The sequence below is a fragment of the Mustela lutreola genome, chromosome 2 (genome assembly GCF_030435805.1).
Source record: "Mustela lutreola isolate mMusLut2 chromosome 2, mMusLut2.pri, whole genome shotgun sequence".
NCBI lineage: Eukaryota > Metazoa > Chordata > Mammalia > Carnivora > Mustelidae > Mustela > Mustela lutreola.
In genome coordinates, this window is record NC_081291.1 from 221,820,330 (window position 1) to 221,847,332 (window position 27,003).

Here is a 27,003-nt window from a genome sequence, read left to right on the forward strand (position 1 = left end):
GTGGAGTAACTCGGCTCTGAGGGACAGGCAGGGGCCCGGCATTGTGCAGCGGTGTTTCACGGGAATGGGCTTGCCCCTTACTGTTGGGGCGGGAGGCCAGAGGGGCGGCCTGCCCTCCCCCGGGGTGCTCGCGGGGCACCGAGCGCCATCCCGCACGGAATCTGTGGACACTGTAGTTTAAAATCTTAGACCCGGGCGGACAGAAAGAATGAGGGAGCTGCTTCTGCCTAGAGCCGGGCGGAGGTGGAGCCCAGGAGGGCCCTGGGCTGGGGCAGCAGACACACAGACAGACCGATGGATGTCAGAGGGACTTGGACCGTGAGGGAGACCACTGACCCGGGACGACAACACAGAGAGGCTGTAAGGAAGGAAGGGGGAAGGCCTCCCAAGCCGTGGCCAGGGGGCCAATTTGAGTCCATGAACGTCGTACCCTGAGGAAAGGCCTCCGAAAGCTTGGCACTTTGCTCTCCCGCCGCGGCGGGCGCGAGGCCCCGGGAAAGCCAGTGGTCCATGGTCATGGTCAGACAGGTCCAGCTTCAGAGCAGCTGAAGAAGGAGGTTTGCCTCCTTAGTAGGGAAAACCCGGACAGGGGGTGCGAAGGCCCTTGGGCATCCGAGGGAAGGACCAGGCAGGGTAAAAATGAAATGGCCAGGTGCATGGAATATGGACTTTGGTCCTTTTTGTGTTGAGGTTGCTCTTGGAGAGGGAGGAGGAAGCGTCTGGAGAATGAGGGTCAGTTTTCAACAAGAGTTCCTTTTAGTTTTGGGGCCAAGAGTAGGGGGGAGGGGGGAGGGGGTGAAGGGGGGGAGCAGGGAGCTGCGCAGCCGGGCTTATCTTACAAACACCCGCATCCAGAGAGGAATCAGAGCGTGGGTGCGGAGAGCAGGTCGCCTGTGGTCTTGGGATGAGCGCGGTGTGACAATTGGGGATTATTTGGTACCTTACTAGCACTTTTGGCATCATTTGAAAAATCAGAAGGATTTTTTTTCTTCATTGTTCTAGCCAGGTTTAGAAGTGTGTGAAAAAGACCAGTTCTGCTTTTAGAAGCACAAAAATAACACCTGCTTCATGCCTGACAGGCAGCTGGAAATGACTTCCATCTGATTCTCCGGCGTCGGCGCTGGGGCAGGGGCTGGCGTGGGCGTGGGGGGTGTGTGTGTACATGGTGTGTGTGTGTGTGTGTGTCTGTCTGTGTCTGTGTGTGCTGGGGATTGGGGCATGTGCGCGTGTGTGTAACGGGTGGACGCGGTGGACGGGGCGCGCGCACATAGATGGGATGTACGCGCGTAGACAGAGCGCGCGCATAGACGGGCGCGCACACATAGACGGGCGCGCACACATAGACGGGGCGCGCGCACATTCCTGGGTGCACAACGAGGCGCGCACATTCCTGGATCCTCACTACGAGGGTTCCTGTGGATACGAATTACCGAGGGGGCGCAGAAAGTTGAAATGGAATCCGGATTTAACGTGTGAGCCTCTCACTCACCACACAGGCGCGGGTGTCTAGAAATCAGGGAGTGACTCTCTGAGACACTGATCGTTGTCCTGTTTGTTTCGTGCTGTTCTCTCCCTTGGCCCCTGCGACCCTCGGCCTCCAACTCTGACACTAATTCCCTCCCAGGGCTGTCAAGCCACGGAGGCCGATTTGGTGACCTATGCAGAGGGCTTAGTCCCCACGTGGCCCGTGACAGCTACGTGGGGAGACGCTGATGGTCACTGGCTGGACGCTGTCTGTCTCCCCCCCGGGGTCAGTGAGGTTTTCAGCTCCTGTGCATGAGTCCACGGAGGACCGTGGGCACCGTGTGCTGGGCTCCAGGCACGGTGGCTGGGATGGAGAGCCTCACCGGCGTGTACCTCTGTCCTCGTGGCCTGGTGGTGGGGTCTGTGTCCAGCCGCACTCACGCCGCCCGACCCCATAGCTGTTCTAGCAGGAGAGCATCTCAGAGAATCCCGTGGGATATTAACAGTGACACCATTGCCCATCCCCGAAGTCATGTGGGTCACGGGGGCCACAGCCACCTGTAGCCCTACCGGGCTCGGTGCTCGGAGCCACTCTGACACCAAAGCCAGACCAGAGACCTCATGGGAATGGGTTTAAATTAGGGGTGAAGGAGCGTTTCACCCACTCTGGGATGTGATGAGCCTCGCCATGAACGGTGCCCGGTCCGGAGAAGCCTCCCTGCACTGTGGGAGCGAGGCCCCGGGCGCTGCGCTAGTGGAGGCCCTCCTGAGACTAAAGCCTCCCACGGAGGGAGCACATGCACGTGGGCTGAGCCCGCTGTGAGGTCTGCATAGACACGACAACGCTGGCACGCGCGGGAAGCATGTACACTCCAGAGGTGACGTGAGCCGTCAGAGCGCGGCCTGCACCAGCCCCCACCCCAGAGGGCAGAGGACCTCTCTGTGCCTCACCCCCCCTCCCTTCCATCTTCCCACGGACTGGCTCTTCCTGATTTCCGAACTCTGGGGATGTTCTGGAGCGACTCGGTGCTAACCAGATCACACAGGCTTGGGACTGGTGCCATTGCTGTGTTCTGGGACATCGGCGTTGACCTCCGTCAGGCGGGTAGGAAGGTATGACTGTGTTTCCGCCTTGTGGCAGAGAGGACAGCGTCCTTGGGACACAGTTGTAGGGAATGGGGTTCGGGTTGCGCCTTTGGGGTCAGAGGGACTGCACGCCAGGGGGGCGTGAGTCTTGCCTGGCAGAGCGAGCACATGTCTGTGTAGCTCTAGGATTCTGGGAGTTCGCGGTGCAGAACTTTACCTCCGAAAAATACAGAGAATAAAATCATGTATTGATTTAAAAAATAGCCAATAACCTGTTCATTTCCTGGCTCTTTCTAACTTACCGTGGCCAAGAACATCTCTGTGACGTGAGAGCCCTGCTCAGTCTGAGGGAAGAGGCTGTGTCAGGCTCTGCGCGGTGGTGAACTTGGGCCCGACACCGGCCGTGAGCGAGGCCCCTGCCGAGGGGATTCCCCGTCTTAGGAGCCCGTGGCCGTTTCCGTGGGAACTGCGTGTGAGCCGCAGCCACCATCTGGTTGTCTAGGGAGAGACGTGTGCACGTGGCTCACATCTAGAGGCTTCTAGTGCCAGAGGGGTTTTATCCTGGGGAAACCGAGGCCGGGACGGGTGGGTGGCCTTTCCCCGTCCTTGCTTTCCTGGTCCCGTTTGACGACGCAGTTTCATCTGCTCCCTGAAACTGGTTATGAGAGGTCCACACTGGGATGTGTTCTGACCAGGTTTTGTGCCAGGTGGATGACCCAAGGAAGTCATACGAGCCTGGATAGAAGGACTCCCTCTGGAAGGGTGGCCCGATGGCAGCAGGCATCTCTTCTAGAGCAATCCGGGGTTTCTGTCTCGCAGGGCAAACCGTCCGTCAAGCCGCTGCTTATGAAGGCTTAGGGGGCGTCCTCTTCGAGGGGCGCAGGTGGGGCGTGAGCGGGTGTGAGCAGGGCGGGGCTGAGCGTGCGCGCGTCCGGGGGTCGCTGGAACAGATCGCTGCGCACTTGGAGGCTACAGACCACACACGCGCATTGTCTTCAAGTGCCGGGTGTTAGGAGTCCAGACTCGGGGCTGTGCTCCTTCTGGAGGCTTCCAGGAAGCATCTTCCCCTCGGCTCTCCCAGCTCCCAGGGTGGTCCTTCTTGCCTTGCGGCCTCCCCCATCGTCAAAGCCAGCAGGTGCCGTCTTCGGTGCGCGGGTCCCCGACCTCTGCACCCTTGGTCGTGTCTCCCAGCACCGCCCCTGCCCCGCCTGCCTCCCTCTTCCTTTAGAAAGAAGGATCCTGCCTGGATAATTCGAAAGAATATCTCCGTCTCGAGATCCTTAATTTAATCCCATCTGCCAAGTAACACAGATTCTAAGGAATAGGGTGTGGACATCTTTGGGGGTTAGTATTCTGTCCACTACAGGAGCGGGCACAAATGCCCCATCCTTCCCTGCCTCCGCTATCCTGTAGCCCTCCCCCGCCCCCTCCCCCTCCCCCCATCCTGCCTCTCTCCATACCTCCATCCACCCCGAGTTCTCACCCCAACCCCCCAATACTCAAGGCCTGAAAAACCCCCAGGGCAGGTGGGGATTGCCTTGAAGGAACAGGCTTCTGTGGTACCTCGGTGAGCTTTCGAGACATGAACTAGAGCCTTCTATCAGAGAATGGGCCCTGAGGTCACCTTTCCTCATGCTCCCATGCAAGTGGGGCCCCTGATGGCAGCTGCCCTGAGGGCCCGTGAGGAGGTGGCCCCTGTGGGTGACTCTGGAGACGGTGGCCGGGTGCCCCCCTGCCCCCCAGCAGCGTGGCTTCCTGGCTAGGATGAATTCTGGCAGCGATGGGGAGCAGCGGCCCTGAGGCCGTCCATCAGCGAGCATTGACAGGCCGTCACCCCTCCTCCTACGGAGCTGGGGCTGGCGGCGCCCGCCTGTCCCCTGGATGACGTCCCACCCCTCGGCCCCTTCCTGTCAGAGCTGCCTCCCCCAGTCTCCCCCGGAGCAGGTGCACCCCCTCCCTTACCTTGCCTTTCCTCCACCTTGCGAGCACACCTGCCCGAGAGACGTGACGTGGAAGGAGCCCAGCTGCCCGGGTGCCGGGGCGAACCCCACCCCGAAGTTCTCAGGGCAGGTTCACAGCCTGCGGCACCTGCTCGGTTCCTAGTAAAGTGTCTGGGGATGTGGCCACGCCCAGTGGTCCGGTGGCAAAACCGCAGAGCCCTGCGGTTCCCATTCTGCGTGGGGCAGCCGCCTCGGCACGGTCGTGAGTGCGGAGCCCCCTGTGGCTCTCCCTGCAGGCTCCACACGCCACGACAGCCTGTCCCCAGTTATGTTTGCGGTGGGTCTGTTTCCCGGAGGGCTCAGCGTGCTGAACGGTCAGGATGGCACTTGACCTTGGGACAACGGCAGATCCGGCCCGGCTCTCCCGGGCACCCACTGCTCCTGTCTGCCACCCAGCCCGGCCTGGCCCAGGGGGACAGTGTGCCTTGGCTTGGTTCGGCTCCAAAGCCAGACCTGGGGGTTGGCTCACCAGCCGTCGCTTCTGAAGCCGCAACTCGGGAAACCAAAGCCAAGGGACCCGGTGGCTTGCCGGAGTTTGCGGGATAGGCTGCTTACTGTTTTCTGCAGGTAACCAGGGTCAGGGGGGTCCCCGAGAGCTCAGACGGCAGGGCCCGGTTTGCCGGTGCTGTCTGCGAGGAGCCGAACCGCCCTCCCCTGCTGCCCCTTCTCGCTAGGCTGGATGGCGGCGGGAGGGAGGTGGTCTCAGGGAGCACCCATTCCGGTCAGAGGACGGGCACCTCCCGCATGCACCCGGGGGTCTGGAACAAAAGCCAGGGTCCTCCCCCTGTGACCGAACACCCTCCCGCACCCCACAATTGAACAAAGCACCTGAAGGCTAAGGGAGGCTTTGACCCGCTCAGAGCTGTTGGGATGCACACGGGGGTTTTGGCCTTAGATCCGGAACATGACCTGGGTGGGGGGCATCCCTGGCCTCCGGAGATGGCAGATTTAGTCTTTTGAGGAGGGAAGGAATGTCCTGGCTTCCGTTCTCTGAGAGGAGTGAGTCTCCGCCCAGCAGACTGAAGGCACTTTCCTGAGTCCGGCTGACCTTGACCGTGAACAGGAGATGCTACAAGTCCCCTCACCTCTCCGCCCCAGTCCTGGCCAGGGCAGACGCTCCTGCCCCGGAGGGAAGACACTTCCAGGTTAGGCAGCGTGGTGGGAAGGTCATTCCACTGCTGTCCTGCTGTGTGACCGTGGGCAGGCCATGAACACTCTCTGAGCCCTTGCTTCTCGTCTGCAGCTTACGGGGAAGAACCTAGTGCTGGGCTTGCCGGGGGGCACGAAGGGGAAGATGTGTGCGTGCTGGTGCTGGACTCGCCCCGAACACACCCCGTGCGGACACGTGCCCGGGAGCGGGGCTGCTCCCCGAGCGTCTCCTCTAAGGGCTCCTTTCTACAGAAGGAGACATCTGTGTGCCCCCGCTCAGCCGAAATCATGTTGCTGTGTGTTCTCTGAACCTTGTCGGTGCGACAGACACTGCGTCCCTCCAAAGCCACGCTAACCTAGGTCCCGGGCCAGGTCTTGCCAGCGTCCCCTGACATGGGAAGACCCGGTGTCCGAGCAGGGTTCCCGGCCCCGTGAGGGAGGCACCGGACAGTGTCCTCTCTGTTTATCTCTCCTCTCCTGTCTGGGTTTTGCTTTGGCTCCTGGCCTGGCACCTCGTGGTTTCTGTCCCTGGGATCCCCGGGGCGTCACGACCCCAACCGGAGACCACAGGACAAGCATTTGTGTGAACAAGTGTCCATGGCACACGGGGGGAGGAAGCTAGCGGCCCCTCCACGGTGCCCAGAGCTGGGTGCAGGGGTGGAGCTCCTGGGCGGGAAGTAGGACAGGGGGTTGGGGTGCCTCCCCTCCGTTTCGTATTTCTAGAAGGGGACACGCACAAGGCTCTGCAGGCAAGGACGGTTTCATGACATGAAGACAGAGTTGTGCGCAGGTGGGACCCCCTCAAAGCCCACTCTAAGGGGGTTCCCGGCCCCCCAGCACCACAGGAAGGTCTCCACCTCCAAGTGGGCATGCGGACCTCTGCAGGTCCGGCAGGAGGACAGAGAGGTGATGTCACCTTCCACCGTCGCTTTGACATTCTTCTGTCCCGAGTGTGTGTGTGTGTGTGTGTGTGTGTGTGTGTGTGTGTTTTCTGAAGAAAAGCAGGTTCCTGAGATTAGAAGAGGCACAGCCCCGAGCCTGGTCCTGCCCCGTCTCGGCTGCCTGGCGCGTACAGGCCCCACACGGGAGGACCCCTCCTGTCCAGCACGCCGCAGCCCACCTGTCTTTTCAGGCTGCTCTGGGAGCCAGCAGAGGCACGAGTCTGGAGCCTCCCCAGCCTTGTGGGACTGGGCCGTGTGCTGGTGCAGCAAGCCCGGGGGTGCCTGGGCAGACTCCCCGTGCCCGTCGCTGGCTGTAAATGACAAGACCCCAGGCTATACCGCAGGAGGCCACCTCCTGCCCTGAAACGACCTCTGCTCCCACAGCTCCCAGGGTGGGCTTCCTGGCAAGCTGTCCCTGGACATCGCAGCCTGTGCCCCCCAGTACCCCAGGACAGCCCTGGATGCTGTCACAGGATTCCCCGTGGGTGCAGCTCCGAGGAAGGGGCCTCTCAGAGCCCCAGGGTGTGGGGCTATCCCCAGGCCAGGGGACTGCCCTTGGCCTCCAAATGACCGATGGTCATCTCGTGGTCATCTCGGGGAGTCATCTGCACCCGCAGGCAGTTCCCGATTCCCAGGTCAGCAGCCTAAGAGAGGGTTTGCTCATGAGTAACCCCAACCCTGACCTGAGCCGCCAGGAGGCCCGCAATGAACACACAGACGCCTGCCGGGCAGGAGCGCTCCCTCAGTGATGTCATACAGGTCCCTGTGGCCCGGGTCCCGGGCTGCCTGCCTAGAACCCCTGCACCAGGAGCTTGACCTTGCAGAGGAGAAAGCCTCTGCTGTCCCCTGGCTTCTCCACGTGTCTGCCCACCGAGGGGCAGACACACTCTACTCTTTGGGGTCCGGGCCCCTCCCCGCACTTTTCTCCCTTGGCTCTGGTGCCTGTTTGCTGACCGGAGTCACCTGCGTCCCAGGGGCAGGCGTGTGAGCTCCTCCTCCAGACTCCGTGCGCTCCTCGTTCCTCAGCCCCCTTCCCACCCGGCGACGCCAGCCCTCCCCAGGCGACTGTCGCTCTGCGTAATGAGGCAGATCGCTGGGCCACAAGCTTCCTGCCTTCTGCTTCCGCTCCTCTCTGCCTGATGAAACTAGTCCTTGGGGACGCCCCGTCCAAATCGAGGCGGCACCCGGCGACAGGCGGGGTGCAGAGGGGTCCTGCCTGCGAAAGATGAGGAGTCCGCTGGGCGAGAGCTCCCCAGGCCCACGCAGGTGTGGGGTTGCAGGGAGCACAGGGTCAGTGGCCCGGGAGAAAGTCTAGAACAAGGGGATCCATGGAAGCCGTCACCGCCCCTTGCACCGCTGGGTGTGGGAGGTCAAATAGGACTGTGGTCCTTGGAGGGCCTCCTCGGACAGCGTTTCTCAGGACCTGAGAGAATGTTTCGGAACCGGGAGTTGCTCCGGTTCTGCTGTATCTCCTGGAAGGAAGGTTGATGGGGCTCGCTGTGCAACAGGACGGGTTTCCCTTTGATGAAGCTCTGGGATGGAGATTTGGCAGAAGTTCAGAGCAATTCGATGTGGCTGCAAAATAGTAAACCCTCGATTATTAATTAATTAGCGCTACTTTAATTATATGATAATGACATGCATCCATTTTATGATGAATAATTCATGTGTGTACAAATGATAAATACACGAGATAAGAATCATTCAATTAATAAAGGCATTTGCTTACGGTCATGGCAGGGGGGAGGGGGCATGGCCGGTGGCCTGGCCCCGGGCTGAGATCTGTCCACCCTGGCTGTGGGGTCCTGGAGGTGGGGGAGCACCTGCCTCCTTGGTCCTAGGTGAGGCGGCTTCCCCAGAGGCCACAGAACCTGCGTGTGAGCGGCCCGTGAACCCTGTGGGGACGCCCACGAGCCGGAAGCGGCTAAGGGAACCCACGGGATGCGGAGGAGGCACGGAGGAGGCCGATGTCCTTGCCCAGAACTCGGCGTTTACACACACGTGAAAAATCTTTTCACCTCCGTTGTGTCATTAGCATACCTGTGCGCTTGCCCCCCGCCCCGTGCCACAAGGGGGTCAAGCCCACGCCCCCCACGCCCCCCGCGGTGGCTAGAAGGAGTGTGATGTGCTCTCTGCAGGATACAAGACCCTCCTGAAGGGGATCTCCGGCAAGTTCAACAGCGGGGAGCTGGTGGCCATCATGGGGCCCTCCGGGGCTGGGAAGTCCACGCTCATGAACATTCTGGCCGGGTACAGGTGAGGACACCTGCCGCGGAGAAGGGGGTCTCACCTGTTGTTGGCCTGGGGCAGCCACCAGAAAGGCGAGGCCCCCCGGGTCTGTCCTGTCATTCGTAAGTTCTGAACAGACTCCGGGGAGGCCTGTGGGGTTGAGCATGAAGGGGTCTTAGGATAGGAGGGCTCGGTCGGCTCAGCGTCTGACTCTTGATTTCAGCTCGGATCATGATCTCAGGGTCATGAGATGGAGCCCCGTGTCAGACTCTGGGCGCGTCGGGGGGTCTGTTTGAGAGCCCCCTCTCCCTCTCCCCACCCCACCCTCTCTCTAATTTAAGGGCAAAAAAAAAAAAAAAAAAAAAAGATTGAAAAAACCATAAGGTAAGCTGCAGGAGAACCGAGAGGCTGGGCCGGGCCCCGTGCTCTAGCCTGGGCCTGTGTTAACACCCGAGTTCCTCCAGCGTCTCTCCTGGGGCAGCGGCTGGAGAGGGAATCTTCCCGCGTGTTGAATTCCCCTCTTGGAGCCGGCGGTCATCTGCTCTCGGGTTCCCACTTGCCAACGTTAGCGAATTCTGCTAACACTAGCAATGCTTTCATCTCCTGGAAGAGAGGACAGCTGTCACCCCTTCCCTTACGCCCTCTGAGTTACTCTTTAATGCCAGAAATTAGGATTTTTAAAAACCTCCCATATGGCAGTTTTCTGCCGTTGAATTCACTTCAGAAGTTTGAGACCAAGGCCCAGTGTCACGGGGGCACATGGCGGGGGCGGGGACAGGGACAGCCACTTTCAACACAACCACACCCATAGCCACTGCCTGGCCTGGGGGTGCTCCGGCAGCCTGGGGCCGCTGACTGCTGCCTGGAGGTGTCTGGGCCTCAGCCTGGCTCCCAGGGCAGCTGCGGGATGCCAGTGCTTGCCCTGGAGGAAAGAGCCCAAGGTCGCTGTACAGGCCAAGACATCTTGGAAGCCAGAAGTGATTTCGCTGGTCGCCACAGCCCCTTGGTGTCTCTGTGCTATGGAGCATCTAGGAGGCGGGTCCTTCGGGGAAAGCCTGCCCCCCCCCCCGGTCCCCCAGGGGCTGGGATGGCGCACGGGGAGAGCACAGGGAGGCGCGGTGCACAGTGGGCCTGGGGGAGGGGAAGCGGAGAAGATGGCTGGCGTCCCCCGACCTACTGCATGAGGGGACAAGGAGCGTCCCTGGACCGCAGGGATGCAGGGCCTGGCCCGGTCCTCCAGCCCCCTGTGCCCCGGGAGCTGAACCCTCTTGGGCCTCGGGAACTGGTTCTGAAGAGGGCGGCCACCCCCTTGGCTGCGGAGTCCTGGCCTTGGGGGCCTTCGGTGTAGCCTTGGCGACTCACGAGATCATCCGAAGCCCAGCAGAGTCAGGGTGTCTGTCCAACTCGGGGGCCACAGGTGGGAGCCTCCATGCACATGTCCGCCCGTTGGCCGCTGTGCCTACAGGTCCGCCCCCCCCCCATGACAACCCCCAACATATTCTCCACGCCGCTCCTCCCCGCACGTCCTGGAGCTGCTCTGAGTCCCCCCATCCTTCCGGCCCCCTGGCATCCCTGCCAGAACCGGTCTGCGGGGCAGCTGCTGGGAGGGGCCGCCCCTGCCCGAGGCCCGGGAGGAGGAGCTGACCGTGCGCTGCGTGGGCTTTGCAGGGAGACCGGCATGAAGGGAGCTGTGCTCATCAACGGCCAGCTGCGGGACCTGCGCTGCTTCCGGAAGGTGTCCTGTTACATCATGCAGGACGACATGCTGCTGCCGCACCTCACGGTGCAGGAGGCCATGATGGTGAGTCCCCTGCCCCCACCCGGCCTCCCTTGGCAGAGCAGTGCCCTGGGTTGGGCCCGGGGACCCCATGGGCCACCTGCACGCTGCCAAGTGTGGCTCTGATGCTGGGCCTGCTGCTGGGACAGCATCCTTGAGAACAAACTCCCAGCACCTCCGGTTCTCCTGGACTCGGGATGGCAAGGTCATGGGCAAGTTTGGGAGAAGGTTATGGCCCCACCTTCTGTGCCCAAGATCCTCCTGCCCATGGGCCATCAGCTGCCTGACTTATCTGTGGCTCTCGGCCTGAGCTCCCCAGTCTGACACCTGAGTTGGGGCCCTGAGGGTCTGGTCTTCGGTCCCCCCTGCCAGCCGGGGTCACGGGGGAGGGAAACCAGCCCCTGCTGCACACCCCCGGCCTCCCAGGCCCCAGGGCCCCCTCCCAGGCCCCTTTGTAAGCACAGAGCTCACACAGTCACCAGCGGTGTGGCCGTGAGCCCGGGCGCCTGCACGACGGGGTCTGGGACAGCCTGGACGTCATATGCTCGGGCCGCTTGCTTTCCGGCCTTTTCCTCGCCCACTGCAAAAGACAGCGCCCGGGATCCAGGCCCTCCCCGTTCTCAGCTGCCCTGCCTTGTGCCACGGTCAGTAAATGAGCGTCTGCCTTAGTTTCCCTGCCAAGAGAGGTCTTGCCCTGTGCTCTGACCTAGACGGGGCAAAGCGTCCTCTCTGCAGGGTTGGAGAGGGGCTGCCCGGCCTGTCATCCGAAGGGTTACTCCCGGGCATTCTTATCTCAGCAAAGGGAAGTGGGGTAAGATGTCGGACGCGCAGTCCGCCCCCAGCCCTCTGCGGGCGGTCCTCATTCCCAGCTCTGGGACGGAGTGTTCTGGAGGGGAGAACTCTCCACCGGGCTGGGCCTCGCCAGCAGACCCAGCTTGGGACCCCTAAGCGCTTATCCTGCCTCTATGTGACCTTTTGGACCAAGGCACCGGGGGCTCAGGAGAGGTTCAAGTAGAAGAGCTTCAGCAAAAAGGTGTGCGCCCTCCAGGCACAGCCAAGAAGCCATCTGAGAAGGCAGCAAGCGTCTGGGCATTTACGCTCTCCAGGGCCCTGCCTTTGTTAAGCCGAGGGGGGTGGGAAGCCCACGGCCCTGAGGGGTGTCCCCGTCATGTCAGCGTGAGGTCATGTCAGCATGAGGTTTGCCCTTCTGACCGCTGTCTGTCCTGCCCCCGCCCCTGCAGGTGTCTGCGCATCTGAAGCTCCAGGAGAAGGACGAAGGCAGGAGGGAGATGGTGAGTGCGCTCAGGCCGCAGGGTGTCCCCAAAGTGCGCGAAATCCATCTGGCAAATGCCTGGGGAGGGACTTTAGGGCCCTGGTTTTGTTTGCTGGTTTGTCACCTAGGTTTCGGTGCTGGGGACAGTGACATCTCAGGGTGCGTTCCGGCCTGGCAGCTGGGGGTCCAGCAGGGGCCTCCTTGCCCTGAGACTTAGAGATCTCGGCCCGGCCGCCCGCCAGCAAGGACGCAGCGGGAAGGCTTAGGTGGCCGGAGCGCACCAGCCTCGACGGTCAACCAGGCGCGAGATCTGCCCCTTTTGGCACTTGATATGCTTTATACCCTGTTGTTGTTTTATAAAACACTAACAATGAAGACGGTGAGTCATTCCCTTAAAAATAACCAGCCTCCACCCACACGCACTCACAAGAAGAAATTTGGTTCTTACACATTATTAAGAAGCTTAAAAACAACAACAACAACAACACACGAACAAGTTTCCAGGTTGCTGGAGACCTTCTAACCCTCTGCATCGCCCCTCCCCTGCTCCCCCAAAGCCCAGGGCCCAGGTACAGGGAAGCAGCCCCTGTGGGCCGGGAAGCCCTGCGCGGCCTCCGCGGCCCCCACCGCCCCACACGGCTCCATACAGCCCCATACAGCCCCGTACAGCAGGCGGGACCCGTTTATGTTCACTGCCTATCTGCGGGCAACTCAGCTTCCCGCCCCCACTCCACGGTTAGCCTGGCACTGGTGGGATTTCCACGTGAGAGCAGAGTTGGGTGAAATCCCACTCGTGCGCGACACCACCTCGTCTCCTAAACCCTTGGAAGACGAGGGTCCGGCAGCAGAAGGAGGAGAATCGACAGGGTTACCCCAAGCGGTGTGACTTGCCTCGCCGCAAATCAGAACCGTGCGGCGAGCCCAGTGAAGAGACATTAACAGCAATTCTGTTTAATGCGTCAATTCCCTTTCTTGTGGCGCATAATCGTGAACGTGATGTAAATGTGTCAGGAAGACAGTGCCGGGTGTCGCTGGGGCTCCCCCTGTCCCCTGCACCCTATGGCCCAGCCACCACCCTTCAGAACCGTCAGGATCGGTCCGGAATCCGGGGTCAGCCGCCCTACATGGTCAGGAGAGGGGCGCACGTCCCCGTGCTGCTGGGGAGCTTTTAGTCTGCGGGCCAAAGGGAAGAAATGGACTCCTGGAACCCAGACGCTGCAGGGGTGGGGACTGCGCCATTGGGTGGCCACTCAGGGTCTTGGGGAGGCCACTCTGCCTGCTCTAGCAGAAGGGACGGGGTGAGACCGTCTTCTTGGGAGGGCGAGGAGATGTCTCCAGTGGGCCACGCTGTGTGCATGTCCTGTAGACGCCTGGCCTGAGCCGTGGAAGGAGACAGACGTGTGCTGTCTCAGCTGTGTTTACAAGAGCGAAGGGCTCAAGTCAGCGAGGGTCTTCTGTGCGGGCTGTGTGGCTAAGCCCCCCCGAGGGAGGGGGAGCCTTGGCCTGTCTCTGGATTCGCTTGCTGCTGGACTGAGCACGACTTGTGAGCCATCCCCAGTGGGCCTGGAGCTGCTCGTTGGTCCCGCACACGCTTCTCACCAGAAGCCCCGGTCCCAGTCCGCAGCCAAGTGTAGGCCCCCCTCTCTGAAGAAAGCATCCGCAGGGCCGTGTGGTTATTTCAAGGAAGAAACAGCGGCGGAGTGTCTGCCCTGACTCATTTCCCTTGAACCTAGGCTGAGGTTTTTTGTATCTCGTGGAAACAATAGAATGGAATGTTCTAGTAGGTAACAGAGTGTGTTGTGGACAGCCTTCCTTGGTTCCCAGAAAAGCAGCCTCAGCCCTCGAGGGTTCCCAGCAAGGGACTTGTTCCAGAGCGAGGTCCCCCAGGGCTGGGACATTGTTCTTTCTGACCAGTATTAAAACAAAACCGACCTACAGAGCCTCCCTCTTGAGAGGACGCTGGAGAAGCAGGCAGACGGGCAGGAGAAGGGCCAGCACTGACGTCTGCCTCCACCTCCGGCATCCTGTCTGGAGGGGCACCCGGCCACAAGGAGGGAGCCCGGCGAGGACAGATGGTGGAAGGGAGTGGGCGTGGGCGGAGCTGCGGGGGGCCCCCGAAGGCAAGCCCGGAACGACCAGAGTGACTTTGCCTCTGCAAGTTCGGCCTGTGGCTCCAGAAGACCACACAGGCTTGGTGGCCCTGGGAAAGCCGACAGGTGCCGTCCGCCGGGAAGGAAACTGTGCCGGAGAGCCCTCCCCACCGGCCCCGGCCTGATGGCCCTTCCCAGGCAGCCCCGCTGACGACCTTTCCCATTTGGGGTCCCTCGAATGTGCTGTGTTCTAGAAGGGCAGTGGGTTGGGTTTACGGATCAGCAAGGAAAAAGCCTCGAGGGATCCGCACCCAGGTCCGTAGGACCCGCCTGCCCCGCGGCCAGGGGAGGGTAGTGTCCCCGCTCATCCGGGCACGCGGGCTGCATTTTGCCCCGACCGTGCATGCATAACTCAAGAGCTAGAGTGGAAATTTTCTTCCCTGTGACATCCTTCTCCTTCTGGATGACCTCATCTCCCCGGAGAAGCCACTGGACTGCGGTCCGCTCCCCGGGGCCGGGAAAGTGGCCGGGCAGGAACACCAGGAGAGTGGGCCCTGGGAGGTGAGCCTGGGGTGGACGTAGGGCGGTAGCCGCAGACCCCCACCAGGCACCAGGGGCTGCCTCCGGGAGACACCAGAGCACCACCCTCAAGTCAGCTGACTTCTGTTCCCTGAGTCAACATGGTCAGTGACTAGGAACGGACACGGAGGCTTAGTCACAGCGGACTGTTTATATCCTGGGGCCCCCGCCTGCTTCCCCGGGCTGGGGTGCATGGGCAGGGCCCCCGTGGACGTGGTGACTGCGTCAAGCCATTTCCTGACCTTGCGGCCCCATTGGAGCCCTGGGTCTCCCGTGCCAAGTGCCAACAGGTGGCTTTCCTCCTTCCTGAGAGTCTGGCCGGTGTGGTTTGGGTCTGCAGGAGCCGTGGCCCCGCACAGGGTGCCATTAATGGACGCTGGTGGTTACCGGGCCGCCTCTGTGCCAAGCTTTATGCTGTGTGTGTTCATCGCTTCTCCCACGTCACCCTCACATCGCCCACTCCTTGTGCTGCTCAGACCCCAGTTCGCCCACGGCTATGTGTCTGCCGACCCCCCTGCACATGGTCATTGAGCACCTTCTGGGGCCTGAGCGAGGCTTAAAAGGGCAGGATCCTGCCAGGTCTCCAGCAGGAGGCAGAGAGGGGCCTCTAACCCTGGGGGGCTCGGCTCCAGCACTTGCTCCCCAGGTTCCTCGGCCCAAACAAGGACCTTGGACTTGGAAAGGCACCTACCCACTTGGTCACAGGCAGCCTGGGAGGAGCCCTGACACGCAACCCATCCGTGTGTGTCCACGAGCAGGCTGGGGGAGGTGGTGGGTGTTTCCGGGTGGGCCTGGAGGTGGTGAGGCATGGTGGGTGGTCCCTGATGGTCCCCCGGGCTCTGCTGCTCCCCCAGGTCAAGGAGATCCTGACAGCTCTGGGCTTGCTGTCTTGTGCCAACACGCGGACTGGAAGCCTCTCAGGCGGCCAGCGGAAGCGCCTGGCCATCGCGCTGGAGCTGGTGAACAACCCCCCCGTCATGTTCTTCGATGAGCCCACCAGGTAATCCAAAGTGGCAGAGAGAAGAGCCCTGCCTTCACCATCGGTTTTTGCAGGGGCTCCTAGAGTCACCTCTAAGGGGGTGGGGGTCATGTGCTCTGCCTGCCCATCTTCTCCTGTCCCGGGGTCCCAGAACAGAGGCAGGACAGGCCTCCCCACTGTGCTGTGGGGTATGGCTTGGTGGAGGGAGTCCCACAGGCATCTCACGGTGCCCCTTGCCTTGCAGTGGCCTGGACAGCGCCTCCTGCTTCCAGGTGGTCTCCCTGATGAAAGGGCTGGCCCAAGGAGGGAGGTCCATCATCTGCACCATCCACCAGCCCAGCGCCAAACTCTTTGAACTCTTCGACCAGGTACATGCGGTGTTGGCTCAGGTGACACCAGATTCCAGGGACTCACAGCTTACTGTCAATTCCTGGGGGTGTCCTCATTTTTGAGTGGCCTTAAGTGGTATATTTCATAAAACTATGGAGTCATAAGCAGCTAAGGTGGTAGAGCAGGAGAGAGTAGAAAGAGCTGGCCCATGTTCTCCCCCTGGGGCTGACATCTGGCCAAGGGGTCTGACCTTGCTAAAGCTTCATTTTCTATCCCCAACCTTGTAACAATGGGGTAACACCTATTTTACACAATCAAATGGGAGGTTATCATATGTGTACAGCATCATTTCTTTTATAAATCATAGGTTTTGACACTGTAAGCAAAAAAAGAAAGAAAGAAAAGAAAAAAAGAAACAGAAAAAAGAAAGGCCCAGGGATGAAATGTGTACAGCTTCAAAATCTTTCAAAATGTGGTTGGTGTGAGGGGGAAGAAAAACAATATAAAAAAGCAATGCTTGTGCTTATGATATCTTCCCTGACTAAAGTTCCCTTTGAACTTTAACAGTTTGGGGAGGTAATGTAAAACTCTCCTGAAAGAGAGAAATGGACTCATGGTTGGGTGGATGGATGGAAAAATAGGTTGAATGGGTGGTAGATGGATGTGTAGATGGGTAGGTGGGTGGGTGGATGGATGGACAGATGGATGGTTGGAAGGTTGAATGGGAGCTGTTGGATGATGGATGGGTGGATGGGTGGGTGGGTGGGTAGATGGAAGGGTGAATGGGTGGTGGATGGATGGGTGAATGAAGGTTGAAGGGTGGTGGATGGATGGTGGATGTGTGGGTGGGTGGATGGATAGAAGCTTGAATGGGTAGTGGCTAGATGGATCAATGGATGGGTGGGTAAACAGGAGGATGGGTGGATGGGTAGATGGAAGGCTGAATGGAAGGGTGGATGGGTAGGTGGATAGACAGGTAAATTGGTGGGTAGGTGGGCGGATGGATAGAAGGTTGAATGGGAATTGTTGGATGGATGGATGGATGGATGGATGGGTAGATGGAAGAGTGAATGGCTGGTGGATGGATGGTGGATGTGTGGGTGAGTGGATGGATGGAAAGACGGATGGATGGTTGGAAGGATGAATGGGTGGTAGATAGGTAAATGGGTGGATGAGTGGATGGATAGAAGCTTGAATGGGTAGTGTTTAGATGGATCAATTGATGGGTGGGTAAACGGGAGGATGGGTGGATGGGTAGATGGAAGGCTAAATGGGTAGTGGATGGATGAGTAGATGAGTGGGTGCATGGGTAGAGGGATGGATGCATGGAGGGTTGAATGGGTGGTGGAGAAGTGGGTGGATAGGTGGATAAATTGGAAGGTGGATGGATGGGTGGGTAGATAGAAGGCTGGATGGGTGGTGGATGGATGGTGGATGTGTGGGTGGGTGGATGAGTGGAAGACAGGTTGATTGGGTAGTTGTTGGATGGATGGATGGATGGATGGATGGATGAGTAGATAAATGGGAAGATGGATGGATGAATAGATTGAAGGTTGAATGGGTAGTGGTTGGATGGATGGATGGACGGATAGATAAACGGGAGGATAAATAGATGGGTAGATGGAAGGTTGAATGGGTGGTGGATGGATGGGTGGATTAGTAGGTAGGTGGGTGGGTAGACAGATGGATAAATGGGACGGCGGATGGATGGATGGGTAGGTAGTAGATGGATGTGTAGATGGATGGGTAGGTGGGTGGATAGAAGGTTGGATGGGTGATAGATAGAGGGGTGGACAGACTGGCAGCTCCTGTTGCTTTACAAAGAAGGACAAGGTTGATGTTCTCCTTCTCCTTACTTTTTTCTAGCTTTATGTCCTCAGTCAAGGACAATGTGTGTACCGGGGAAAAGTCTCTAATCTCGTACCATACTTGAGAGATTTAGGTCTGAACTGCCCAACCTATCACAACCCAGCTGATTTTGGTAAGTAGAACCTTGACAAAAGGGCTCTTTTCCACTCTTGGTGAGTTTCTGCTTTTACCCAACACCCCCAAATCTGGAATTCCTTGACTATTGCACATGTGGCTCCAGTGCCGTCCTGTGGTGGAGCTTTTAAAAGCAGATTAGAGATTTTCCCTCCTTCAGAGAAGATATCTAGGACCTAGAACAAGGACACTGTTGTTTGGAGCTGTTTTTCCTAATGCTTTGTGTGTTAGGTTTCTGATTTAGAGGAAGGTATTTCTGAAAATAAATAACCTTTGAAAATAAAAAATGACCCTTTCACATTGATAATTGAGTCATTAAAATGCGGATTTAAGTTTCCACCAAACATAACAAAAAGGTGATGCTCAGAGTCTGGAAACCAAGTTGATGGTCTGAGCTCCTCCTCTTGGACTGGCTGTCTCGGGGTTGGCAGCCAAGCACACTGTGTCTGGGGCCCCGAGATGTAGGAGCCCACCCCAGGGCTCAGTTTGCCCTGGTGCGGTCCCCAGGCCTCTCTCCTGGCCATGCCCTCCAGGGTGTTGATGCCGCTGCTGCTGGCTATCCCTTTTCCCCATCCATTGGGGCTCTGGGCCCAGCACCCCTTCTCCACACCGTGCCCCATACATCTATCAGCAAGACGCACAACCTCTCCAGGCTATGTCTCCAACACCAAGTCTCCTTCACCAGGCTCTGCAAAGCTAGGGAGCCTGGCAACCCTCCTGCCTTCTCTTTCTCTCAAGCTTCATATTCACTAGGCTGCCAAGTGCTTGAGACACCCCCACCCAGTCCCGTTCCTCCACCTCGGCCTCTTGCTGGGGCCCAGTCTCTGCCAGCACATTCTGCCTGCCCATGGCTGCTGCAAGGACGCCCCATGAGCTGGGTGGTCTAAATCGGCAGAAATTCATCCTCTCACAGTCCTGGGGCTGGAAGTCAAGGTGTGGGCTGTGCTGTGCCACCTTGGAGGGCTCTCGGGGAGGGTCCTTCCTGCTCCTCCAGTTCCTGGGGGCTCCAGTGTTCCGGGGCTGGTGGCTGGGCCACCCCAGTCTCTGCCTGTGTCCTCACGTGGCTTTTTCCTCTCTGTCTCTGGGTGAACTTTCCTCCTCTGGTAAGGACAACACTCACAGGACCCAGGGCCCACCCTAAACCTCGGATGGTTTCATCTCAAGACCCATAATAAATGAAACCTGCAAAGAGTGTTTTCCAAATAAAGCCACATTCTGAGGTTCTAGGTGGATGTGAATGAGGGAATGGGACCAGACTCTCTCCCCCAAGGTTCCCCCCAAACACCCGGCCACAGCACTGCTGGATTCCACAGCTCTCCAACGTCATCCCCCAGATTGTGTTCCAGGAGACACTGTTCCCAGGCCAGGCTCCATCTTCTGAGAAGTGGGTCATGATGGGGGGGGGCACACAGTGGACAGGAAGGGGCCCGGGGGAGGGGGACCTCATCTAAAGAGAGGTTTTGACATGTCTCAAAGGCAGTGGGTAGAGCCAATGACTGTCGCACACTCGTTCCCCAGAGAGAGAGGCAGGTGGGAACAGGCCACAGAGCAGGGGTGGAGTGGGGAGGTCCAGGGCCTGCAGAAGAGGAGAGGACGGAGGGCGTAGGAAACCGGGCACATGGGACTGAGGGAAGGTCTCGGGAAGGGAGCTGCTGCGTGCCCTCTGCGTCCCCAGAGGGAGGGCAGGAGGGGAGGGGAGAGGGGTGATTTGGAGCACGGTAGAGCAGGGTGGGCACGAGTGAGCAGGTGGGCCGGCCATGCTGGGCGTGTGTGACGTCACTGATGGTGACGTTCTCCTGTGGCAACACGAGCTGGTCTATGACAGACTCGAGGAGGGCTTGGCTGCTCCGGGTCAGGCTCAGGAGAGCAGATAGCTGCTGTGGCCAGAGGGCAGGGCCCAAATACTGAGGCCGGGGACTTTGGGCTTCAGCACGAAAGTCAGTGAGGGAAGGGGCCGTGGGAAGGAGGCGTGGGAGACCGCAGGTCGGGGGAGGGGCGGAGAGGCAGTCGTGTGGGGTGTGGAACCAGAGGCCACAGAGAGGCCGTGGGATCCAGAGATGGGGTCAGCAGAGGACACCCTCCCTGGGGATCAGGAGGTGGGGCTGAGGGTTCCAAGCCTGCTGGAGGCCATGGGCCACTCTCCATGGTCCTGAACCACTGTCACTGCGGTCATCCCCGCTGAGCCCACAGGGACACGCAAGCCCCCTCCTGCTCACCCATGGTTGAGCAGGCTCCGATCCTGGGGCTTGGATGCCCGAGGCAGGGGTTCACTCACATCAATGGGTGAATAAGTTCACAGACGCACAAGCTCGTTCCCTCTGACTCCCTGGCATCACCATCTGAATTCGCATTTTTAGGGTCCTGACATCATCCCTGCCCTTGCTGGGGGTTTAGAGCCGACGAAATGTGGGTTGAGGAATGGTCTCATCCTATCACAGAGCACCCCTCTAATCTGTTAAAAGGACTCCCGCGAGGCTCACGGCCATGTTGTTGCAAATCGACCAAGGCCTGGGTTCACGTTAGCCACAGGGGCGCTCCTTCCTGGTGGGTGTGGCGGGTACCCGGGGGGGGGGGGTTGTGGGGGGCGCTGGGACTGACCCGTGTGTGTCTCCCGCAGTCATGGAGGTCGCGTCCGGCGAGTACGGTGATCAGAACGGCCGCCTGGTGAGAGCCGTCCGGGAGGGCATGTGTGACTCTGAGCACAGGAGGGAGCCTGGGGGGGACGCCGAGGCGAACCCTTTTCTTTGGCACCGGCCCTCTGAAGAGGTAAAGCAGGCAAAACGATTGGAGGGGTCTAGAAAGGTAATGCAAAGCCCCGGCCCCCGCGGGACGGCTGCGCCTTGCACCCTGCCGCCTGGGGGCTCTCGCTCAGCCGCGGGGGGCTGCGTGCGGGGCTGGCGGCTCACGGCCCCCCTCCCCGTGTGCGCCCGCAGGACTCCGCCTCCATGGAGGGCTGCCACAGCTTCTCGGCCAGCTGCCTCACGCAGTTCTGCATCCTCTTCAGACGGACTTTCCTCAGTATCATGAGGGACTCGGTGAGGCTGGGGGCCGGCGTTCTCTCAGGGTTGAGGGAGGCGCAGGCGGGGTTCCGCTGTGGTCGTCCTGGCTGAGCTCTCGGGCTGCTTTCCCTGCCTTTGCACCGGTCAGCTTTCCATCCATGGTGCTGCTGTGACAAACACCCCCGGGGGCTCTGACAGTGAATTCAGGTCACGCTGGTGTTCTGTGTTGGCAGCAGCGGCTGGTGGCCCTGCCCCCCATGTCTCATCCTGGGACCCCCGAATGGAGACACGGCTCCTTTTCTGGAACTTGGCAAAGGGCAGCCTGTCAGAGTTCCCACTGGGGTGGCAAACCCTCTCGGGCTCCCTTGCCTCTGGCCGAGCCCAGGGGGGACTGTGCTCCTGTCTCCAGGAGGCCCTGTGGGCACAGGGCGCCGGCCGGAGGGGGGCGAGTGACCAGCAGCCATGATCCTATCCACCCATCTTAGTGGACAACCTGGCAGGCCCCCTGCCGGGGAGGGCTCAGTGCCCAGCGGGGCCTTTGGGAACTGCGCTGAACACTGGGGGGCTTGTAGCTGCCCAGGCCAGAGCGCTCCAAGGAGAGGCTTTGGGTGTGTACATTCTCTGCCCCCCAGCAGTTTCACCCGGCCCCTCTTCTGAAGGCAGACCAAGCAGACCACCCTTCCTGCTTTTCGTGAAGGAGATTTAACAGAGAATAATAGCGATTGCTTCTGGTGTGTGTGTGTGTGTGTGTGTGTGTGTGTGTGTGTGTGTGTAAGTTGGTTTAGGGTCAGGGCTTGTTTTTCTAGAGGAGAAATCAGGTGCCAGTGCCTTCCTCGGTCTCTGCCCCACCCCCGCGCACTCAGTGGGAACCGTGTCTGCCCCCAGGTCCTGACGCACCTGCGGATCACGTCTCACATCGGAATCGGCCTCCTCATCGGCCTGCTGTACCTGGGGATTGGGAACGAGGCCAAGAAGGTCCTGAGTAACTCCGGCTTCCTCTTCTTCTCCATGCTGTTCCTCATGTTCGCAGCCCTCATGCCCACCGTTCTCACGTGTGAGTGCCGACCCTATGCCCACCCAGCACCGGGGGACCCCGGTCAAGGCTCGGCCCATAGTTGAGTTTTCTGACACAGAATATCTTGGTTCTTCAAAGTATCATTTTCTCTCTTGACAGGGATGATCATATTTTCTCTTAGACAACAAAATACGTACCATGTTTCAGCCAAAGGAATTAATCACTAATGGGGAAACTATAACCACTGTGGAAGGCTGACAAAAGAGAGATTCCCAAAGTGTTCTAATCAGGAACCCCTGAAATCTTACTCTTTAGCTGTTACCCCATTCGCTCATTAGGCATCCTGCTGTGGTCGAAATTTGTGAGTGAATAAGGCTATTTTAGATGGATTCCCACACAGTTCCAGATTATTTGCCGAGCACACGGCCCTTGCTCACTCGGGCTGACCATAAACTCCAGCATAAAATTTGCCCCAGTGTCGCCTCCCTAAATGGCCCTGAATGCTCAGGACCAGCTGGGGGGGGGGGGGGGGGTTTCTTGCCCGTGGGAGGAATCACACTGCTTCGCGGTCGGCTTGGCAGGAAATACTTGTGCCAATCACTACAATAGTGTTCAGTGTCCGAGCAAAGGTTCTCCGCTCTTCGATTGTCCCGCTGGTGACCCTTTGGGTTATAAACACGGTCACGGTTGGAGGTTTTCCCAGGCCGGTACGTCGTGCAGGCCGATGCCCCGCGCGCTCTCCAGCTCCGCACATGCGCGCCTGCGGGGAGTCCCGGCTCGCGGGGCGCGTGGGCCTGACCCCTTTGCCCTCCGTCTGTCTCCTAGTTCCCCTGGAGATGGGAGTATTTCTTCGGGAACACCTGAACTACTGGTACAGCCTGAAGGCCTACTACCTAGCCAAGACCATGGCCGACGTGCCTTTCCAGGTGTGGTAGCGGAGGGCGCGCTCCCCGCACTCCCTGCGGAGGGGGACGCCGCGTCCCGGGGGCTAACCGGCCGTGTGTTGCAGATCATGTTCCCCGTGGCCTACTGCAGCATCGTGTACTGGATGACGTCGCAGCCGTCCGACGCCGTGAGGTTCGTGCTGTTCGCCGCGCTGGGCACCATGACGTCGCTGGTGGCGCAGTCCCTGGGTCTGCTCATCGGAGCCGCCTCCACGTCCCTGCAGGTACCAGCGGAGGCGGGGCGGGGGGCGGGCCGGTGCCGCTGGGGCCCCTCCCCCCCAAACATAGCCGCCTCCTCTGCCCTGACCTCCCAGCCCCGGCTCAGCAGGTCAAGGCCCAGGGAAGGAACTGCCGGGCGGGTCAGGGCTGGCGCGCTGAGTGCAGCAGGGGCCCGTGGCTGGCTTCGGTGCCTGCCAGGCGCTGCTCCCGGTGCTTTCCTCGTCCTAGCTCACTGCGCCTCGGACACCCCATGAGCTAGGGCGGTGCCATTCCCATTTCACAGTGGGGGAGACTGAGGCCCAGAAAGGGAACATGGTCGGGTCAGGGGCTGCCCTGGCTCCGAGTCCAAGCTTTCAACGCCTATGTTCTGTTGCCTCTGAGGGATTCGTTCTGCTGTCCCTTGGCCCCCCGAGGGCAGCCTGTGCCCCTCCCCTGCCCTAGGGCTTCACGTGCCCCCAGCCTGCCCAAACCCGCACTGTGGCGGTTTCAGGGTGCCCTGGGCAGCTCGTCCCCCAAAACAAAGCCACACTCTGGTGAACCGAATGTCCGCCAGGCCTTCCCGCCGCTGCATGTGATGGACCCTACGTTCCTGTCTTCAGAGCCCCCCCCCCCACCCCCCCCCCGCCACCGCCACTCACTGATGGCTTAGCCTCCAGGGGGTCCCCTTCTCCGGGGACAGGCATAGCAATGTGTGCATGGGACAGCCGTGGAGAGCGCTCCACCCACCAGCCGCCCAGAGGGCCTGGGAATGGTGCCCACTGCCTCTTCCTCCCTCGGACACGGTGGCAGCACCCGGCTCTCCGCTCCCCCAGCTGCTGTGCCACGGCCTTGTCTCGGTTCACCTTGGCTTCTGCCCCCTGCGGGAGGCTCTCTCTCTTCACCCACCCCTGCCGGGGCCCTCTGCTCTCTGAGTGGGATGTCCCAGCCCCTCCCTGTGCAGAGACAGGCTGCAGGCTGGAAGAGAGGGGCTGCTCAGTGCTGTCCTGGCCTTCAGTGACCAGCCTGGAGCCCTGGCCCTTTCCCAGTTGCTGGTGACTCTTCCCCATACACCTGGGATATGGCCTCCCAGGGACACCTGAAGAAACCGGGTGGGAGTCCCAGATGCTGCCCCTGAGCACGTCCCCCGTGTGTCTCCCCAGGTGGCGACCTTTGTGGGGCCCGTGACCGCCATCCCTGTCCTCCTCTTCTCGGGGTTCTTCGTCAGCTTCGACACGATCCCAACTTACCTGCAGTGGATGTCCTACATCTCCTACGTCAGGTAGCGTGTGTGGGGTCCCGGATCACTCGGGAGCTCTATGTGGACAGAGGGAAGGGACAAAAGTCACTTCCTAGCCCCCAGCTGAAGGGCCTGACCCCAGCAGCATGCTTGCCCCATGAAATCGAGGCTGTTGGTGCCTTTCATTTTCTCCTAAGTCTGGTGTGTCTGCACCCCGCCTCCACACACACGCGCACACACACACACGCACACAAGAATTAAATATAGCAGTTTGTGCCTTGAAGAAGCTGCAGTGGACCCCGCGTTCTGCCCATTTCGGAGAGCTGCTGTGGGGGGCGCGTTTCCATCTCACGATCTTCGTCCCTCTCTGGAATGAACAGCACTCAAGCGAGGTTCCGACTGTGTAAATCCCGTGGAAACCAGGTCCTGTTTTAAACATCCTAATGTCTTTGAACGAGAGCGTCCTGGCCCCTTGGTGCCGAGTGCTCAGGCCTGTCCTCTCTGCCCCGGGTCCTGTCACGCCGGCCCTGCCGGGCAGGGCTCATCTCCAGAGCTCTTCTCCCCCAGCCCCAGCGATCCCATGTGACACACAAGAGCCAAAGTTGGGAACAAGCTTTCTTTCTCTAGAACGTCAGTTCAGACCCAGATGTATTGTTCAGGAAAACAAAATCAAAACAAAGTGGCTGTACAGAGTTTCAGCAATCTGTGTGTGTTCCAATGCCAAGAAATCAGAAACCCATGTCTTTCTTCTCAAAATTGGTGTTTTTGTTTGGACACTCTAGGGCTGGACGAGAATGAGAGACGACGGCACGGCAGGGTTTTACTGAAACGCTCTCTAGCCCTTGGAAGGCTATTAGATCCTTTATTATATCGAACTGTGAGAGAGTTTGTCATCTCAGGCAATCAAAGAGCCTTCCAATTGGTTTCTTCCACTGAACAAATAGCTCCTACCCATTCCGTTTGGTTTTGTGGGTGGAGGCTCCGGAGGAGATAAAAATCGGGCAAACCTCATCCACGCCGCGGGATGTGTTTATCTCTGGAGGCTGCTGCGTGGCTGGGAAGCAGTTGTGTGAAGACGGGTTTCGGGGACAGAGCATGGCCACGCTGTGGATCACGGATGGCGTGGGGTGTGCTGTTTCCCTCTGCAGATGGAGGCAGGCGTGAGGGCGTGGGGTCCCCTGGCCGTGGGGAGGGCCTGGCTGATGGCCGGAACATTCCTCTCTAGGTACGGATTCGAGGGGGTCATCCTGTCCATCTACGGGCTGGACCGAGAGGACCTGCACTGCGGCGTCGATGAGACGTGTCACTTCCAGAAGTCGGAGGCCATCCTGAGGGAGCTAGACGTGGAGGACGCCAAGCTCTACCTAGACTTCATCGTTCTGGGTATTTTCTTCATCTCCCTACGCCTCATCGCCTATTTCGTCCTGAGATACAAAATCCGGGCAGAGAGGTAAAAACACCCGAGCTCCAGGAGACACGGACATAGACATCGTGGCCCAGGGCCCCTGCGGAGCCGCGGGGGCCGCTGCCGCTACCCAGCCCCCGGCGGTGCGTCCGTCTGCGGGCGTTGTGCCGCCCGTGTCCGCGCCCGCGCCTCTCTCCTCTCCCTTTCCAGCTTCACCTGGGAAGAAGGTGTAGAAAGGTGTCGCGTCCTCATGCAGAATTTCACCCCGTGGAGGCCAGGCACGCAGAAACCGGCAGCAGAGCCGCAGCCGGGGGGCCGGGGAGGAAGGAACCGCACCAGGGACAGCCCGGTCTCGGGACGGTCGCTGTCGTCCTGCGGTTCTGCTGCCGCCTCCGGGGAGAAGTCCATTTCCAAGCCAAAAGCCGATAACTCTCATTCCTTTTAAGAAACTGTATCTTTTTCGTACTTGTTAAAGGAAATTATTCAGGGTAAATAACACACTTTGCTTAGAGACACGAGGGGCTTAACTAAGGCGGGGAGCTGGTCTCATTTTCAGGCAGAACTGGGGAAAGATGCGGCGCGGTCCCCGGCAGGGAGAAGGCTCTGGGGCTGCACGTGCTCCCAAAAATCGAACAGAAAGCTGGAGGGTGGCATTGGCCAACCTTCCCAAAGTTTTTTTTCCTCCGTCACCCTGCCCCGTGCTGCTTATTTTAAGCAAAAATACATTGTTTATTTCTTCCTAACTTTCTGAACACCTTAATTTCGCCTAAAACGTGTCTAGAAGATGAGCCTTGTTGATTTCTTGCACACATGTCTCTCTCCTCTCGTGTCACGAGCCGGGAGAGCTAGGCAGGTGGCAAAACCAGGGTGGCCGGGGAGGGCCTCGGGGCGCCACAGGAAGGGAGCCACCAGCACGGGGGGCGGTGCCCAGACCTCGCGGCCTCCAAGGCCTTACAAGCAACTGGCGCAGTCTGCGTAGCCCAGGCTCCTGTGGCGTGTTCCGACGGTGCACAGGATTGTGTGCGAGGCCACCTCCCGAGCCCAGTGTCTGTGACATCCCTGCCTTCTCGGTGCTGAGCCCCTGCTGATGTCACAGACCAGAAGCTCCTTCTTCCCAGGGACAAAGTCACAGAACAAAATCCCTGTGGGGCAGGAGTGGCGGGCGCACCTGCGGGGTAACCTGCCTCCGGCTTGTGTCCTGATGCCGTGTGCCTGTCGGCTGTCAGAGGCCGTGCGGCCCAGCAGGAGGTCAGAGGAGGCCAAGGAGGAAACTGGAGTAGCCTCCACTTGGAATCTCCCTGCCCGGGGGCGGGGGTCTCCCAGGG

At 59.8% G+C, this 27,003-nt stretch overlaps 1 protein-coding gene across 4 annotated transcripts in view; it reads left to right on the forward strand.

The window, feature by feature from the left end:
* ABCG1 (ATP binding cassette subfamily G member 1) overlaps positions 1-26,421 on the forward strand; it is a 65,996-nt gene extending 39,575 nt beyond the window's left edge. For 3 of the 4 annotated variants that reach the window (XM_059164794.1, XM_059164795.1, XM_059164792.1), the window contains 13 exons: positions 8,779-8,896; positions 10,538-10,670; positions 11,888-11,938; positions 15,443-15,588; positions 15,812-15,935; positions 17,764-17,878; positions 20,498-20,682; positions 20,814-20,915; positions 21,765-21,933; positions 22,720-22,820; positions 22,904-23,062; positions 24,197-24,315; positions 25,499-26,421. In XM_059164794.1, the coding sequence (XP_059020777.1) occupies positions 8,779-8,896; positions 10,538-10,670; positions 11,888-11,938; positions 15,443-15,588; positions 15,812-15,935; positions 17,764-17,878; positions 20,498-20,682; positions 20,814-20,915; positions 21,765-21,933; positions 22,720-22,820; positions 22,904-23,062; positions 24,197-24,315; positions 25,499-25,727 (1,751 nt within the window). In that variant the 3' untranslated portion in view covers positions 25,728-26,421. The remainder of the gene's footprint in view (positions 1-8,778; positions 8,897-10,537; positions 10,671-11,887; positions 11,939-15,442; positions 15,589-15,811; positions 15,936-17,763; positions 17,879-20,497; positions 20,683-20,813; positions 20,916-21,764; positions 21,934-22,719; positions 22,821-22,903; positions 23,063-24,196; positions 24,316-25,498) is intronic. The other variant, XM_059164793.1, reaches the window with a different exon arrangement.
* The last annotated feature ends 582 nt before the right edge of the window (positions 26,422-27,003 follow it).